Source organism: Penicillium macrosclerotiorum, assembly GCF_028827735.1.
Source record: "Penicillium macrosclerotiorum strain IBT 26536 chromosome Unknown utg000003l_segment0_segment0, whole genome shotgun sequence".
In the NCBI taxonomy this organism is placed as follows: Eukaryota; Fungi; Ascomycota; class Eurotiomycetes; order Eurotiales; family Aspergillaceae; genus Penicillium; species Penicillium macrosclerotiorum.
The window spans coordinates 1,703,112-1,720,848 of record NW_026643083.1 but is presented as its reverse complement, the minus strand read 5'-3'; the positions used below and the strand labels follow the sequence as shown (position 1 = coordinate 1,720,848).

Genomic DNA, 17,737 nt, shown 5'->3' with positions numbered 1-17,737 from the left:
CTATACAGATAAAATATATTTTAGCTAGTGCATTAGCCTGGGAGTTGCTAGTATTCATTTCCATGAATATACTTCTTATGAGCGCTGCCAGCTCCATATCACCATATGCCATTTGTACTCCATATGCGCAATGTAAAAGTACTGTAATCCATATAAAGTAGATTGTACAACCGGCTGCCCCTTAATATGAACAAATATTCTCCATCGTCTTTGAACTATCTACCAAGCTATTCTTGTCGAGAGAAAGATGCCGCCAAATAAGGCGGAGACCCACATAACCCTATGTCGTAACACTCTAGTCAACGTGGTAGTGGATGGTCAATACTCCCTGCCAGCGAGCTTAGTTAGTTAGACATCCATTATATCCCATTTTCACAAGCCTCTACAGGATTACACTACATTGACTATTGGACTTATTGCTTTCAAACGCGTAAGTTTTTGGCAATAATCTTGTGGCGTGTCACGGGAATGAATGGGGACAGGGGGGCGTTTTGGTAATGCGGGGAAGAAACATCATTGGGAAGGTCGGAACGAACTTCACCTCGGAGTGTCACCGACATCGCCCACGTCTTATCTGCGTTATCAAGGGATCAAGTGAAGGTCGGACCGAATGACACTAGATCTCCGAGATGTATGTCTCCACATGTCCTGGATGAGAGTGGATTGCTGCTGATATTCCTCGCTGCGCGCTCGAGGAAGCTCAGAACGAGCCCCGAGGCGTCAAAATGTCGCAATAAATAGATGTTTGTGCCGCGACTCCGGTGACGATTCAATTAAACAGACAGGAGTCCCGGTTGAGATAAGACAATGGACCAGGACACAAGAATTCTTATTGTCGGCGGTGGGTGCTTCGGCACTTCGACAGCTTATCACCTCTCGGAACGTGGCTACAAGTCCATCCGTGTGCTGGACCGGTATCCCCCACCGTCCTGTGAGGCTGCTTCGACCGATATCAGCAAGATCATCCGAAGTGATTATAATGAGCCGTTATATGCGCGCCTAGGAATCGAGTCGATTGCTGCATGGCGGTCATGGCCGATGTTCAGCGGACTATACCATGTTCCCGGCTGGATTCTGAGTGCCGCCAACTTGTCGCTGCCATTTGTTGAGGGCTCCATTGAGACATGCAAGAATCTCGGCGTCCAGGGCATAGAGATACTCACTTGCGATGAGGTCCGCTCACGTTTTCCTGTGGTGACGGGGAAGCTTGATGGTTGGAATATGAACGTCTGGAATCCGACCGCTGGCTGGGCGGCTGCAGGCCAAGCTTTGGAGTCGATGGCTAGGGCCGCACAAAAGAATGGCGTCGATTATATCTCGGGTGTTCAAGGCTATGTTCGACAATTAATCCTGGATGAGATTTCCAACGAGTGTAAAGGTGTCATCACAGCAGATGGCATTAGGCATGAGGCCGACAAAGTCATTCTTGCAGCTGGATCATGGACACCATCATTACTAGACCTCCAAGGTCAACTGATGGCGAAGGGCCATAGTGTGGCACATATTCAGCTCGATGCCACCGAGACAAAATATTATTCGACAATGCCGATTATGGACAACCTTGAGCTGGGGTATTTCTTCCCTCCTCAAGCGGATGGAATCTTCAAGATGGCACACAGCCAATTTATCACCAACATGCGGACCGACACCAGCTCCGGTATTACGACCTCGATTCCACACACATTTTTACAAGCACCGAAAGATGGCCTTCCCCTCGAAATCGAGGCCACTATGCGTCGTAACCTACGCCGAGTTCTACCTGAATTTGCAGATCGACCATTTTGCTACACTCGTCTGTGCTGGGATGCCGATACTGTTGACCGGCACTTTCTTGTGACGCCTCACCCAATTCATCAGCAGCTATTTGTTGCTGCTGGTGGATCTGCTCATGGATTCAAATTCCTTCCCGTCATTGGAAAATATGTGGCAGATATGCTGGAAGGGAAACTCGAACCTGCCATTGCGAGTAAGTGGCAGTGGCGTGCTGGACAAGAGATGTCGGCGAAGAATCTTGCCCACATGGATCCTGAGCTGGAGTTGGATGATCTTACTGGGTGGAGGGGGAGACAGCTCCGTGAGAAACTCCCTAATTCTAAACTGTAACCATGCTCAAAAAAGGTCGGAGCCTGTAATGTTTGATATTGCTCTAAATTATTATCCCAAGAGACGAATCTTAAAGAGATATATAGCTTCCATTGGCTTTGGTTTTTATATTTGTGCCGCAGACTTATTGATGCCTGCCAGGAATATTGATATAAATGCAAAATAATCATGTCAAGCTTACTTTCCAATCACCTAACATCGCCATCGCATGCTCCCATGCAAAACGGGCACCTTGCAGAGGATCATTTTCTAGATCCGGACTTCCATTCTTCTGGGGCCTTCTATCATCTGACCCCGCCAGGTCTTGCTGCCGCCAAACCATTTCAACAACTTCCATTGCAGGTGTTATGTTCTAGTGATTTAGATTAGTTATTTATCTCCCTTGGATTTGACGACCAGCAACCAAGAAGAAGGAACTTACCCCAAACCGACGGATGCTTTCTAGCTCTCCAAATAACTGTAACACAATGACCCTCTCTTCTTCCTCACGTGCACAGCACCCCGCGAGAAACAATGGCCATAGTGGCAGGACAGCAGTGCGCATCATGTTTGATTTTTTGGTTAGTATGAGCTTGAGTATCTGATCCACGTATTGGCTCTTTTCTTTGGAATCCAGGGAGGGGAGCTGGGTCGAGCTGGCTGAACCCGCCTTTGATGAGCAGGTCTCATGTAGAAGAAGGAGCGCTCCGAGTCTATTGGCTTCTGCTATCGAGGCACACTCGGTATCAGGGTCAATTTGTTCCGATGGGAGCTTCTGTTGAATTTCTTCTAGGCGGCGTTTCAGATCATAAACTCTTTGAGCGCCCATGACTTGTTGATCTCGTTCATTATGCCCGGCTAGTTCGGTCACCTGGTTGATCAAAAGGAGAAGCGAAGGGCTGAATCCCATATACGGGTCAATTGTGTCAGGAGTCTCGAGTAGGGTATCTGGCAGAACATATGCCTGGCAGGTCTCGGGATTGACCTTGAAAGCTGTACGGGCAAGAACGAGATGGAAGGCAAAGTAACGATTGAAGAAGCTTGATAGCTCCTTGCTATGATCAGAGCGACCTGGACGATTTTGTCGAGTGCGGATCAAATCTTGAAATCCATTTAGATGTGTCACCCATGATGGTCGACTATTATCTGAAATCTGATTCAGGTCAGTATTATGAAACATTTTGGAGCATGGTGAGGTGGTGCCTTACATCAAACCAACATAACATAAGAACCAGCCCTAACATCTCGTCCAGCTCTTTCTCTTCCCAAGTATCATAGTTTAAGAGACCTCTGAGGTGACTGAGCGCAAGATGATGATGCTCTAAGGCTGGAAGTCTGTACCGTGGATCGGACAGTCGAAGTGTATTCGCAGCAATGGCCAGAGTGGCATGGTATAGTCCCTCGGACTCCAGAGCCATAGGTAGAATGAGGTACCGATAAGGATTATAGTGAGCATTGTCCACCAGAGTGGAACTGCTACAAATTACGTGCTCAAAATATGACATGAGAACGGGATCATATTCTGGTCGTTGGCCACTCCTTGGAATCACGCTCAGGGACGGCGACAGCAGTCCGGCTCTTGGAGAGGTCGCAGCTAATCGATCAATCTTGGTCCCGACGCTGTTAAAATGAATCTCAAGGTCGGTAGTAGTTGTATTCAAGAACATCCATACTCTTGAAGTGCATTTCGCCTTCCCTGGAGCTCGAATCGGCTGGCTCTTCGCGTTTGACCCCTGACGGGCATTGCAGTCTCGTCTTCGGTCTGCATCGCCTCGCTTCGACCAAACTCCAACCCGACCATGGCATACCCCACGTGCTATCGACTCTTCCTGCCAAACAAGGCGAATTCCATATCCACAGGGACTATTGCTACGGGCACATCGGCGGCAGATGGGGTGTGTTTCTGGAAAATCCTAGTTAGAACTACTGGCAAGGGAATAGCGATATAACGCCGGCAGGGATCTTGAATGATTACCATCACACTTTATTCGGCGGGCACGGCATGTCCAGCAGCCTGTTCGAGCTCTTGAAATGGCAGCCATAGTGCATTATGCATGCTCGGGGAAAAAATGGATGAGCAATGGTCGGGGCAAAGAGGCTAAGCCAACGGACTGGGTTTGCGGGGAAGATAAGGGAAAGATAAGCGACTCCACGAGCGTGCAGTAGTACCTAACTTGACCCACTTACAGTAAAAAGCCCAAACTCTCTTAATGGGCATTGTTCGAGCATCCTCCTCTAGTCTTCTAGTCTTATGCAGGGACTTTTAGGATCAGTTGTATTTTTCACACAATTTGATTAATGCAGGTTAAATAAAATATGGATAGGAAAATCATGAGACCAGACTCATCACATCGGCAGAGTCCGAAATTATGCAAAGCAGGCCATAAGAATAGAGCAATTCGAAAAAAAAAAAAAAATGAAGCAAACGTCGCATAGGGGTATCACTAATACACCGGAGTTAAAAAGGGTAGAAAAGAAATAAAGAAAAGAAAATAAGAAGCACATGGTGGACTGATGTTGGAGAATTGGGAACATGCAAGGCAAACGATGTTTGCTGCGGCTTGTCAATCTCCATCGCTGATATCCATAGCAACAGATGAGGGCGTACGCAAGAGCTCTATCAGATCGGTGGGACTTGCTGGAATTGGACCAGAGACCTGCATGTTTTCGATGGAGGGGTCCGAAGATTTGTTTTGGCCAGTGCCAGGGCCAGCTTGGCAGACTGGAACTGGGTCGGAAACCTGCGTATTTTCAACGCTGGGAATCAAGATATTGGCTTGGCTGTTATCAATGGGCTTTTGGGAGTCAGAGCCATCGGGTTTGTCTTGGGAAATATTCGCTGTAGATGTGGTTTGCTTGTGACTGATTCCCTTGGGCAGTTTATCCGGAGGCAACTGAGCGGAGCTTTCCTGGCCCTTCAGCATCAAAGTCCCCTGACCAGAATATTCCACGTCATCTGTGCCGTCTAGACCAGTCTGTGGTTGAGTGGTCTGAGAAGGAGCAACTGCAGCAGTTGAGCTAGTACATGGCATCATCGAGGCTGTCTGTGGCATTCCTGGTGTGTGAAGAATAGGATCGGAGACCTCGTCCACCAGGTTAACGTAGGTGGCATCTATAGAATTGGGTTCCAGTGAAGGCAGGTCAGAAGGAATGTGGCGAGGTTTTTGGCTCACGGAGGTGGAGCTGGGTGCATAATATGTGGAATCAGATGCTGACATCTCAGGGAAAATATCACGCAGCAAAGACGTTGAACTTGGATGGTAGCTCTGCGACTGCGGCTGAGATTGGTCAAAATTGGGAGTCTCATAACCTGATGACATCTGACTCGTCGATCCACCCATCGGACTGGCATCATATGAATCGGCATATAGTGCTGGTACACCGGCGCTCTGATCATCTCCTGCATGAGAAATTTGGTAATCCTGCGGGAAATTTGACTGGTTTTGAATCAAAGTTGGCCCCTGTGGCATTCTTTGAAATCCCCACTTCATTTTATTCTGAGCCATCTCCTGTTGGAATCGAACTTGATCTGCAAGGTGTCGTCTCGTCATCTCAGCATCGTATGCTCTGCGATTGGAGCGCTTGAGCCGCTCGCATTTGAGCTCATCTTCAACAAGGCGGCTTTCTTCCTCGGTCAAGCGATCGTTTTCATTGTCCTGAATGTGGGACAATGTCGCCCTGAGAACAATCTCATTGCCGTCTCTAGCTAGGATTCTGTCCAGCACCTTTGGATCCTTCCCAAGAACATCACAATCTTGATCCTTCTCGACGTCTTTCACAGGAAAGAGATACTTTGTGTGCGTGTTACGTGTGCTCTGGCGCACGACAGTCTTCTTGTCAACCACGCGAACCGCAAGTTCTCTTTTGAATTTCGCCTGGTTGAAAATGAGCTCTTCGAATGTGCCACCGGCGATGAACCGATAAACATAGACTGGCTTCTTTTGACCAAGCCGGTAAGCACGTCCGATAGCCTGTTCTTCCCACATAGGGTTGAACAGGAAATCAAAGATGATAACGCGATTTGCCCCAAACATATTCAAGCCCACACCACCGGCGCGGGTTGAAATGAGGAGAATTTCTTCATCCGAATTGGTGTTAAAGTTTTTGGTTGCGATCTGACGGTTAGGTCCCAACATGGAGCCATCGATACGTCGATACTTGCGTGTGCCTTTTCTCAAAAAGAAGTCTAGATAGTCCATTGTAGGAAGGCTTTGAGTAAATATCAGTACCTTATCCCCAGACCTGATCGAGCGGTCTAGAATTTCATCCAGCAGAAGAATTCGATTGGATAAGCTGGCCATTTTGAGGTTGGGAAACTGGTTGAAAAGCTCTTCCATTTTGGAAAACAAATCTCTTGGGAGCCCGGCATCTTGTATGGACTGTGGAAGCACAGACTGGCCGTCTGAATCCTCAGGGATTTTCAACCGATCAAAGAGTTTCTCGCGAAAAGGATACGGATGGTTACAGCAAAGCTGCAAAATCGCAAGCCAGGACCATAATTTGGTGCTGATATCTGCGCTACCCGATAGTGTACTCTCCACGAAAAGATTGTAAGCCTCTTTTTGTAGACCAGTCAAAGGGACGACAAGCACGAATTCCGTTTTTGACGGCAAGTCTGATGCGATCACCGAAGTATCTGCGCGGAGAACCTTCGGCTGCAAGATTCCATTGAGGAGCTGCAAAGATTTCAAACTTTCTCTCTGTTGCATCATAGTACTGTCAATGTAAGACCCAGCTTGAATAGGCTCAACGAATTTCCGTTTGAAAGTTGTCAGATCTTCCAAATAACCCCTTGCAACCCACTCCACCATCTGAAAATACTCTGAGAGGTGGTTTGCAAGAGGCGAACCAGTTAAAGCAATGCGGCTTGTAGATTTGAATCGGGAGGCAACCTGAGAAATGGCAGACCTCTCGCCCTTCAGCTTGTGGGCTTCATCTGCAACGATAATATTGGGGCCTGACAACAGGCAGTCTTGAATCATTGTATGTTCCAATGGGTCAAGACAAGTGCCAATTTTTGTTGATTTGTTGAGAATAAGTATCCGCAGCATCTCGTAACTCATAATGAGAATGCCACCTTCTTCGTTCCAGGCTTTGATTGTGTCAATTCTTCCATTCATCTCAAGCTGTTTCCCACGAGAGATGATCTCTCTGATTGGTCCAAGGTGATGACCTTCTGGAAGCCAGAGAACGAACTCATCTGTCCAATTTTGCACCACTGAGGACGGACATAAGATTAAGAACTGGGGGCGATGGAACTTTTCTGGCACCTGTGCTCGGATCTGCGGGTTATTTGAGGCAGCACATGCAGCAATAGTGGCCAACAGGGCTATCCTATAGAGGAGTTAGTGAATAGGCCAAAGAATTTTCAAAATGTCTCATGGCCATTCCAAACCCACCAACTTACACCTGAAAAGTCTTGCCTAGCCCCATGACATGAGCAAGCAGACAACCTTGCTGATTATTGGCTTCGATCAGCTCTCTCCACATGAACTGAATACCTGCTAGTTGATGTGGCTTCACAAACTTCCCAAGATGCGGATGGAGATAAATGACAGGCTCTTTGAAGGTAACAGCTTGGCCATCTGGGTCGCTTGTACTCAGGCCTTGTAGTTCTCGCTCACGAAGGAGACGGTCTCTGGCTCTTTCTTGTCTTGCCTGCCGCTCTTGGGCCTCTCTCTGCATATTGCTGAGTGGTCTCGCACCGCTTGTTTTGATTTTAGACCCTTTCCCTTTCTTTTTTCGTTTTTGGGGCTTGTTCATGGAGCTGATATCACCACTAGGAGAGCTATGAGTCCCGTCCTCTTCATCGTCATCGCTTGGGAATCCTTGGGCAGTATACCACACTTCGTAAGCTAAATGTAGCCTCTTGAGCCTCCTGAAGAACTTCAGAAACATTCCTTCATCTTCAATTGCGTCAATGGTCCTTTCAAGCAAGCCACTTCCAACCCCCGCGGGCTTCAACTGGATACAGTGGTACCAGGACATAAACATAGCCGCCAGTCGCATAATCAGCGCGCTTTCGTCCTTGTCTCTATCTTGTAAGGATCGGTCGTTGCTAACCATCGCGTACAGCGCCTCCTCAACGATGTTTCTGTACTCCGGTTCTACCATATCGTGCAAGAAAACACGATATTCTTTGATCTCGTGAGACTTCAGAGTCATGAGAAGTTTGGCCAATAGGTGCATGCCATTTTTGCTGGTCTCAATTTCCTTCCAAGACATATTTCCCATCCTATCAAATAATTCGATATCGTCGTCGGCTGGTGCTGGGGTGTTGATACCATGGTTCTGGGGTGGGGGCGAATGACTTTTGTTGTTTCGCGTTGCGGAGCACTGGGACAGGTTGAGCTTTGGCATTGCCTGCCTCACGCGCATTAGATGGGTCGGATTCAACGGAGGAGTTTTTACCAGCATATCGTCCGGTACGTCAGAATCTCGGATATCTGTTTGGGTTGGGTTGAGAGGAGGTGTCTCAATTGATAATTCAACTGCCCTGTGAGAGCTGGGTTCCGGCGCCTCTGAAGGCAGGTTCGAATTTGTGTCTAGAGACTCAATGGTATCAACATCGACATCTTCAAGATCCATGAAAGGGCCATGGCCATGTGTATGTCGTCTGCTTTTGGCCACGTCTTGCTTTTCACTGTCAAGGACTCGGCGCCGCTTGTTGGAATGTAGATCAGTCTCACTGTCATCGCTCGAAGATGATTGAAAAACGGCCAACCAAGGCTGGCTTTTTACTTTCTCGGTTAGAAACTCCTCTGATGAATCATCGCCGGATCGAACATCGCTGTCAGTGGTTAATGATTGCTCGGAGGCAGTTTCTGTATCAGACCCGAGCGACTCTTCTTCTGCATCATCATCGTCGTCGTCGTCGTCGTCATCAGGGGGCTCTTTCCGAGGCCTTGGGGCTTTAGGTGGATGAGACACGGAACGCGGACACAGCGCAAGCGCCATGACAGACAGTTTCCACCTTTCATGAAATATTTGGTTGAGGGTGGTATCGAGGCTGCCACATGCCTTCTGGAAAGGGATTTTTGATCTGTGTTCGACCGATATTATTGCCTCTTTAAGCTTTTTCAACCGGCCCTCGAGATTACGAAGGTGGTCGGAACAGTCACGGTTATATGCCTCAAGAACGGCTTGGTCCCGGGTCTGGAGCCATAGCTCTCGGGCATAGGGTGCTTCTCGAGGCAGATAATTGATTCGCCACTTCTGATTTTGTTCCTCGATATATCTCGACAGGACAGATTTCCGCTCCTCGAGAGGGAGGGGGTTGTGAACCAGATAAGGGTCTTTGAGCATTGGGTTCTCTTCGAGAATTTCTTCCCAAGTCACGGCATCAAATTCACCTTCTGAGCCAGACTCTCCATATCCCGGGAGAGGTTGATCATCCTCGACCTGATACTTCTGAAGCAGTCTGTCATAGAAGGCATTCTCTTGAGACGTCAGCTCACTAGACTTATCTTCGGTGACGAAAATTGCTGAATTAGCCTGGCGTGGATGGGCTTCGTTGCTGCTACCATGTCTAGGGATTGAATTTATTTGAATCGGAGCCACTCGCTGAATTGGCTTTGAGCCTTTGGTTGAAGGGGCGGTCACTTGAGGTGATTGGGCCGAAACTCGACTCGGTGGTTCCAATGAAGCAGTGGCAGCAGTTCTATGAGACGGTGATCGGGTCGGTTCATGGAAAAATATGTTGTCAGCCTCTTGAGACTTGTCCATGGACATGCGATATTTTGCAGATTTGGCTCGCAGCCAGTCAACGGCCCTCAAAACGCTGCTACGATGGCCTAGCGCTTTGATTTGCAAGTCATCCTTGAGGGAATCTTTGTCCACGTGATACAAGAGTACCTCTCCATTAATGAAATTTTCACGAAGAGCTTGTTCAAGCTCGACAAGATTAGGGCGTAAGGAATTCGCAGACGCTGCCCAAGGTGCTGACACGGGGTCACAGAGGAAAGCCACTATTTCATCGACGTCCCAATCAATTGGATCATTATCACTGATGACCATTGTTCATTTTTGGGGGCCTAGGTTGTCAGTATTTATCGCAGCATTCAACTCAGTGCATTGCTAAACTCACCAGGTCCTGGCCCCCATTCGGAAACTCGCCTCGTTATGGCCAAGTTTGTGGTTGTGGATGGGACAGCAAGGTGAGTAAGTAGTTAGGAGAGATAATACCAGACTTTTGGGAAGGATAAATATGGATTACAGGAGCGGTGTAAAGAGATAGAGTGATGGGTTGGCGAACAAGATCTCATAAAATAAAGTTGAGCAGCTTGGGTCATAAAGCAGCTGTTTGGAAGGCGGTATGTATTCTGCTGGATATAAAAGGCGGTGATCAGGGCGGTGATGCGGGGTTCACTGCTGATAAATCAGCACCCCTCAGGGCACCAGTTCAACTTGTCTAGGGAGCTTGCACTTTTTACCTGCATTGATCAAGGACCTTGCAGCATCTGTGGGAAAATGGCTGAGTCAATCTACAACAACTATCCGCCTTCCCTGTCCACAGCCCAGCAGGAGTATCTGGTAACCACTATCAAGGACTGGGCTATCCAAAATGGATTGGCCGTTCGTCCCGCACCGAATATGCTACCGGAGGGTGCAGATCCAAATCGTGTTTTAGCAACCAATGCACCCGTGACCATTTTCCCTAGCCCGTTCCCTAGAGCGTGCTTTGAAGAGGCGCAGGCACTGCAAACTGCATACAACCAACTCTATGCCTCGATCACCTGTGATGAAAAATGGCTCGGGAAGGTCATGGAAGAGTAGGATAGCTATCACCAATTGCACATGAATGGGCTTTGAAGCTAACTTGTATCTCTTCTAGGTTGATTGGTGTTGATGACTTTGTTGCAAATTTGTGGAATACACATCTAGCAGTCCAGAAAGAGGGCTATGCGCAAACCCTTTCACTGGGTCTGTACCGATCCGACTACATGGCACATGTGACACCCAGCCATGCGCCTGCCTTGAAGCAAGTTGAATTCAATACAATTTCCTCCTCATTTGGAGGCCTTTCGGCGCTCGTGAGGTCTTTGCACACGGAACTCCTGGCATCACCACCCGGCTCTCCGATCAGTTATCCACCTCACCCCCTGCTTCAATCTGGGCCGCCGCCTGAGAATACTTCTGTGGAGACACTTTCTGGAGGATTAGCAAACGCACATAAAGCGTATGGACCATCAAAGTCCAGTCCAGAGCTTCCTTTGTGTGTACTTTTCATAGTCCAGGATGGCGAGCGGAATGTATTCGATCAACATGCGCTTCAAAAACGTCTAACAGGCCATCATAAAATCCCTGTTTTCCGAGTACCCAGCAATCATATATTCGATCACACCTCAATACCTAGTGATAACTCCTCTCGACCCTTGATTTATCGCCCTGCTCACTCTCCAGCATCCGCTTTTGAAGTCACCACAGTCTATCTTCGTGCCTACTATTCTCCTGATGAATACAAATCCAGTCGCGACTGGGAGGCGAGACTACATCTTGAGCGTTCTGCAGCAATTAAGTGCCCGAGTGTTCTTAACCAGTTAGCTGGCTGCAAGAAGGTCCAACAAGTCCTCGCAGAGCCTACAGGACTCGACCATCTATCAAAATTCCTCGGTGGCATTGATTCCACGGTGATCACAAGACTAAGAGAAACTTTTGCTCCTCAGTATGATCTTTCACCAAATGGACAAGGTCGTGATTTGGCTCTGAATCCGGAGACTGCTATGAACCATGTTCTTAAGCCCCAGCGAGAGGGTGGGGGCAACAATATCTATAAGGCTGAGATTCCAGGGTTCCTTCGATCTATACCTGAGGCAGATTGGAAGGGCTGGGTGCTTATGGAGCTCATAAACCCAACGCCAAATGCCGAGAACGTTGCTTTGCGAAATGACGGAGAAGTTTTACGCGGTAATGTGATTTCTGAACTGGGTATTTACGGCACGATCTTGTGGGACAATACAGGAAAGATTCTTCATAATGACCAAGGTGGATGGTTGTTAAGAACCAAAGGCAAAGAGGTGAATGAGGGTGGTGTAGCTGCTGGATTTTCTAGTTTAGACAGCATGGTTCTTTTCTAGTACAATAGATATAACATACTATATCCTAGAGGACAAAAAATACTTCATATCGTGAGGAGTGAAACCGATCCCAACCAGGACCTGCGTTGAGCGTATCCAGCAACCCCTCATTTACAAAGAACTGGAAAGTACCAGCGACGAAAAGATGTGGTCAGAGTTCATGGTTTTGGGAGGCTGCAGAGGTAATAGCAGTAACTATACACCAGTATGCAGCCGGTACAGATACAACTTAAATTTCCTAATCTGCTTCTTTATCGGCATCTAATATCACGTAGCTCAGCAGTCCAGTAAGTACTCAACGGTGTTGCCATCTCCGTGTTCCAGCTGTTCACACCTTGGACCTTGGGGAAAATAAGAGTGATTCACATGACTTGGGGCAGTTTCATCCTCAATGTCAGGAATTCTTCTTCCAAGTTCAAGTCAGCTTTCTTTCGTTTCTCCACTACCTTGTATTTCCTCCTTTATTCCCCTATTGGCCCACGTTCTCTGAGAAGCTCGTATTGAGTAGTCAGAATTCCTAAAAGTCGCCATGCAGTAGTTCGTCCAATGAAATATGAGGATAATGAGCCCAGACATTGCCGTTTTCCAACCATCAAGCCTTTTTCACACGCTCTCGGCTTTCCCCGCTCCTTCAATTTGGCTATAATTTAAGCCACGCACTAGTGCCGTCATATGATTCTATTGTGGGGTAATCCTCGACCTCTCTTCTATACCTTTTGCAGGTGGTGCAACACAATTCGGGCTGATTGCTTTCCGGTCTTATTCGAATGCTGACTGCGTCAGCTGAAATTGCTCTAGCCAAGCCACAATGCAAGTCCTTGTCCCCAAGACCCTTGGTTTCTGACAGATTTCTAGATAACATTTGCATTCGTCCACTCATATTTCACTAGCTCAGCAATACTCTAGTCATCAAGTCTACAGATTTATGACCGAATGAAGCTCATGCCTAGCTCCTTATTCGTCATGCCGAGGTGGCTGCTTTTTTTCTATGAAGGCCTTTTTCCCTCTTCAGAATAGTTGTAAAAATGCCTAGTCTCTGACGATAAATAGCAGACTCGTTCGGTAATCTTTGGATGTTACATATTAGTTCACACTACATCTAAATATCAGTACTGCTTTTAAAGACAAGCGCCCGGTCTCACTTACCTAGTGTGTTGTTCCATCCACTTCACTTCCTCCTCCACCATCACACTTTCACAACTTAGCAAACCACCTTTTCTCCAGTCTTTGTCTTTTCAAAATCTCTCAAAAATATTGTTCAAGATCTATTTTTTTTGAAAATAATCTGCAAGTAGATCGTCGCTCAATATGTCCGCTCGAGCCACGCGTGATGTGGTGAAGGGGTGAGCTTACACAGCAAACCCTCACCTATGTTGAGAAGCTAACACAAATTGACATGAATACAGCATGAATGAGAACCTGACGGGAGAGTCAGTATTGCGTTTCCAAATTGATGCGTTCACCATGCGCTCATAATATATCTAGGATCAAAAACCCCCTCGAAGGTATTTCCTATGATGAGTTGATGAGGGACGTAGAGGCATATGCCAATGAGAATGACCTCAATGATATTGTTCCGCTTCTAAAGAAGGGCGCTTTGGCGGGGCAGAGGCCAACAGACATAAATTCTATTGTCGAGTTGGACGAGGAGGATCGTCGAGTCCTCCATGACGAGGTGACACGTCGCTGGCATCACCCCTGGGCCTTGTATTACACGATCATCCTGAACTCCATTGCGGCTGCTATCCAGGGCTGGGATCAGACTGGTATGTGTGACATCGCTGTGGAAATCTATATACTTACTGGGTGTGTCCTTCGCTAGGCTCGAATGGTGCTAATCTGACTTTCGATATTCAATTCGGTATTCCAAACAGCTCACCCTACTGTAAAGATGAAGCCACTTGCAATCGGAACCAGTGGATTGTGGGATTTGTGAACTCCACGCCTTACATTACCATCTGTATCCTGTTAGTAGCCGCTTTCCTGTCGTCCTACATTGTTTCCTCATATTTCTAATTCTCATTATTTTTCAAGGGCCGGTTGGCTCTCAGACCCTCTCAACCACTGGCTCGGCCGAAAGGGCACTATCCTTATTGCTGCCATTTTCAGTTTGCTGGCGCCAATCGGATCCGCCCTCTCACAGCACTGGGGACAGCTTGTAGCTTGTCGTGTTCTTTTGGGCATTGGAATGGGTCTCAAAGAAGTTACGGTCCCTGTCTATTCGGCAGAAAATGCACCTACAAATATTCGAGGTGGCTTGGTTATGTCGTGGCAGCTTTGGACTGCTTTCGGGATCTTCCTCGGAACTTGTGCCAATCTTGCCGTTGCCAATGTCGGTAAAATCGCATGGCGATTACAGCTGGGATCGGCTTTCATTCCTGCAGTACCTTTGGTACTTGGAATCTGGTTCTGTCCCGAATCTCCTCGCTGGCTGATCACCAAGGGAAGACCACGCAAAGCCTATCAATCCCTCCTCCGCCTCCGGAACAGTCCTTTGCAGGCGGCGCGAGATCTTTACATGATCCATTCTCAAATTGTTGAGGAGAACAACATGCTGAAGGCCTCTGGTTTTGCCCAAACTGACAACATTTTCGTGAGATTCTTTGAGATATTTACGATTCCACGTTTGCGCCGTGCCACTCAAGCTTCTGGCATTGTGATGATTGCTCAGCAAATGTGCGGAAGTAAGTAGCATCATTTCTATATTAGGCAAAGTACAACCTTTATTGCTAACGATTTCAATCTCCATAGTCAACATCATTGCATTCTATTCGTCAACCATTTTCTCGCTAGCTGGAGCAAATAACATCCATTCTCTTTTGGCGTCCTTTGGATTTGGACTCATCAATTTTATCTTTGCATGGCCAGCAGTGTGGACAATTGATACGTTTGGTAGACGGGGCCTTCTTATCTTTACGTTTCCCAATATGTGCTGGACTCTTCTCTGTGCCGGATTCTGCTTCTGGATTCCAGAGAGCAGCAATGCACATCTGGGCATGATTGCCTTCTTTATCTATCTTTTCGACGCTTTCTACTCCCCAGGCGAAGGGCCCGTCCCCTTTACTTACTCAGCCGAAGTGTTCCCGCTCTCACATCGGGAGGTTGGCATGGCCTGGGCTGTGGCAACCAACAATTTCTGGGCTTCTGTCCTTTCACTCACCTTCCCAAGAATGGTGCGAGCCCTCACGCCTCAGGGTGCCTTTGGATTCTATGCTGCTCTCAATATTTTTGCCTTGGTTTTAATCTTCCTGTTCTTGCCTGAGACTAAACAGCGATCGCTTGAGGAGTTGGATTATGTTTTCGGGGTCCCGACTCGAACCCATGCAAAATACCAGTTGACTCAGGTGCTGCCGTGGTGGATCAAGCGGTACATTTTCCTCCACAAAGATGCTGTTTGCCCTGAGTTGTACAAGATCAGTGGATCAGATACCCTCCCACACGGTGAAGAAGTCCGTGCGTTGCAGGACGTCCTTGAGGTATCTGCAGACAAAACCCAGGAGATGGATGCGGCTTGATCTTTTTCCAACCTGGCCGAGTGGATATCTAGGGTTTCCTCTCACTCCATAGCTTTGATGCTCTCCCTTCTTTACTGTGCTATCTAGCCTTCTCGTCAACTCAGCTGGAGTCAGGTGAACTAACGTGTTTCGAGCCTTTGACTATTCAATATCATTATCAACGTTGCACTCGATCCATACTTCACCTGTTCGTACATCAATCGGTAGACTTCAGGAGAATTGAGCCCAATGGGCTGTAAGTAACACTGGCGAAATATATCGAAATATAATGACGCGAACCCCGGTCCCAATTGTGGACAAGTCCGGTTCAACCGTTGACGGCTCTCAATCCGCTGCGACCTGCCTTTAAAGAGCTTCCAAATTTCCTGAGCCTTTGACTTTGCCCGTTCTCTACCTCTCCAGTCCGCAACACTGTCAACACAATGGGTCGGACATCCCCCATATTGCGGTTAGTCGCCAACGAGTCCAAACTCAAAATCCCTACGACCTATAATCTCCACATTTCTTGCCATGTGAAACCCAATGCGTCCGCCCAGCGAACGGGTGTCACAGGAGTCGGGGCCGATAAGGTTGACGTGTCGGTGGCTGCGGCTCCCCGCGCTGGAGCAGCTAACTTGGCTGTGTCGCAAGTGTTTGCAGAGGTCTGTACGCATCTAGAATTGGTCTCTCTATTGTATTTCCAGGATTCTCTTCACTTCATAATAATTGTGAGCTCTTCTGATCAAATTTTGGCCCCAGATTTTCAAGGTCCCCAAATCGAATGTCGAGGTTATCCGGGGAACCAAGGCGCGTGAAAAGACCCTACGCATTGTAAATCTAGCGATTGGCAACAATAGCGAAGACGACTTCCTTCTACGTGTGCGACAAATATTGGTCCAAGCTGCTGCGGGTGATTCCCTGCCAAAATAGCAACAGCAGGCTGATGAGCTGGTGAAGCTCCTCAAGTCGCGACAATCATCCCGGCAACTCAATCCCGTGACGTAAAATTCCCGCTTTTCTGCAGTGCCCAACAACCTGCGCTCATCGCGAGTCCAATTACCTTACTCCCCCACCAGCCTCCAACAATGGCAGAGGTACACCCTCAAGAGTCAGAGGTGAAATCATCGTGTTCGGGCGCTTCAAAACGAAAGGCTCCCCTAGCGAGCGCCGATTCCAGCACGATCCACTTCACGTCGCGAAATTCGCCATGGACCTATCTCAAGCTCCAACTGTAAGGCATTTCCCCCTCTCCCATCCACCTCAAGAGCGAGGTTTATGACTGTATTCTACAACAGAATCCCACCGCCAAATGAATCGTCGCCTCAGCCCCTCGATCCTCTCTCGGCTCGTACTTATCTCTCCTCCGCGCTTTCGCAATTTCTGGGTCTCACAGGGACTGCGATTCCCATTGATATTTTGAAAGTCGAACCCAGATCTTCAACCTCTGCCACAGGTGTGCAGGACTCCGCTCCCGGCTCGATCGGTAGATCCAAATACGACTGCGTTTGGGTTCGTGTCCCCCGTGATGATGGTGCGGCCGTCGTTGCGGCACTCAGCTCATGGATTGGAGGCAGTGGGAGCGGCGTCAGTGTTGCTTGGAGGATTTGTGCGAAGGGCAATCACCTGGGCGCTCTGGTAGCGGGATCAGGAGCTGACCTGTTCGTTCCTTGAGGGAACGGGCTATGGTCGTACCTTCTATCTCGTCTAGGAGCCCCCCTCGGTTCCCACCCACTTTCTCCAAAAAGAAATCCGGGCCGCAAACATGGAATGAAGACACTTCAGCCATGTGATGTCCTTGAGTGGGATACATGAGCAGATCTGTTTATTTTACGGGCTCGATGAGTCGACAGCTCATAGCTAGCAGGTTGTTGAGCCCGCTAGAAGATTTGCCCGTGAAAACCACAAGATCCTTCCTCTTGCAACGTCTTGACGGTGCTCATTTCGTGAGCTACAGGTTGCCGGGAATCTCATATAGAAATCCCCTGAAATATTCAGTATTCCAAGAGCGGGGTTTGACTTCAGGATTCGGACAACAGGCATCTGAGCATCCTCTCGAGTCGTCTACACCTGCGGTTATCTTCGATA

The 17,737-nt window shown here is 48.1% G+C and overlaps 6 protein-coding genes across 6 annotated transcripts; 4 read left to right on the top strand and 2 right to left on the bottom strand.

Annotated features, from left to right (window-relative positions):
* Window positions 1-807: 807 nt before the first annotated feature.
* N7462_003517 (NAD(P)/FAD-dependent oxidoreductase) lies at window positions 808-2,103 on the top strand (the record flags this gene model as incomplete). The annotated part of the gene is made up of 1 exon (XM_057075243.1): window positions 808-2,103. One exon carries the CDS (start codon window positions 808-810, stop codon window positions 2,101-2,103), a length of 1,296 nt encoding a protein of 431 aa, XP_056934748.1.
* A 166-nt stretch (window positions 2,104-2,269) lies between these two features.
* Window positions 2,270-3,749, bottom strand: N7462_003516 (fungal specific transcription factor domain-containing protein; the record flags this gene model as incomplete). Its single annotated transcript, XM_057075242.1, has 3 exons — window positions 2,270-2,455; window positions 2,525-3,235; window positions 3,291-3,749. 3 exons carry the CDS (start codon window positions 3,747-3,749, stop codon window positions 2,270-2,272), a joined length of 1,356 nt encoding a protein of 451 aa, XP_056934747.1.
* An 897-nt stretch (window positions 3,750-4,646) lies between these two features.
* On the bottom strand, window positions 4,647-10,098 carry N7462_003515 (putative SNF2 family helicase/ATPase; the record flags this gene model as incomplete). Its single annotated transcript, XM_057075241.1, has 2 exons — window positions 4,647-7,416; window positions 7,490-10,098. The coding sequence occupies 2 exons, from the start codon at window positions 10,096-10,098 to the stop codon at window positions 4,647-4,649; spliced, it is 5,379 nt and encodes a 1,792-aa protein (XP_056934746.1).
* A 453-nt stretch (window positions 10,099-10,551) lies between these two features.
* N7462_003514 (glutathione synthase) lies at window positions 10,552-12,158 on the top strand (the record flags this gene model as incomplete). The annotated part of the gene is made up of 2 exons (XM_057075240.1): window positions 10,552-10,853; window positions 10,916-12,158. The coding sequence occupies 2 exons, from the start codon at window positions 10,552-10,554 to the stop codon at window positions 12,156-12,158; spliced, it is 1,545 nt and encodes a 514-aa protein (XP_056934745.1).
* A 1,308-nt stretch (window positions 12,159-13,466) lies between these two features.
* On the top strand, window positions 13,467-15,673 carry N7462_003513 (sugar porter family MFS transporter; the record flags this gene model as incomplete). The annotated part of the gene is made up of 6 exons (XM_057075239.1): window positions 13,467-13,501; window positions 13,565-13,588; window positions 13,644-13,924; window positions 13,981-14,125; window positions 14,193-14,842; window positions 14,910-15,673. The coding sequence occupies 6 exons, from the start codon at window positions 13,467-13,469 to the stop codon at window positions 15,671-15,673; spliced, it is 1,899 nt and encodes a 632-aa protein (XP_056934744.1).
* A 422-nt stretch (window positions 15,674-16,095) lies between these two features.
* Window positions 16,096-17,323, top strand: N7462_003512 (DUF167 domain-containing protein; the record flags this gene model as incomplete). Its single annotated transcript, XM_057075238.1, has 4 exons — window positions 16,096-16,314; window positions 16,412-16,562; window positions 16,610-16,883; window positions 16,948-17,323. 4 exons carry the CDS (start codon window positions 16,096-16,098, stop codon window positions 17,321-17,323), a joined length of 1,020 nt encoding a protein of 339 aa, XP_056934743.1.
* Between the last annotated feature and the right edge of the window lie 414 nt (window positions 17,324-17,737).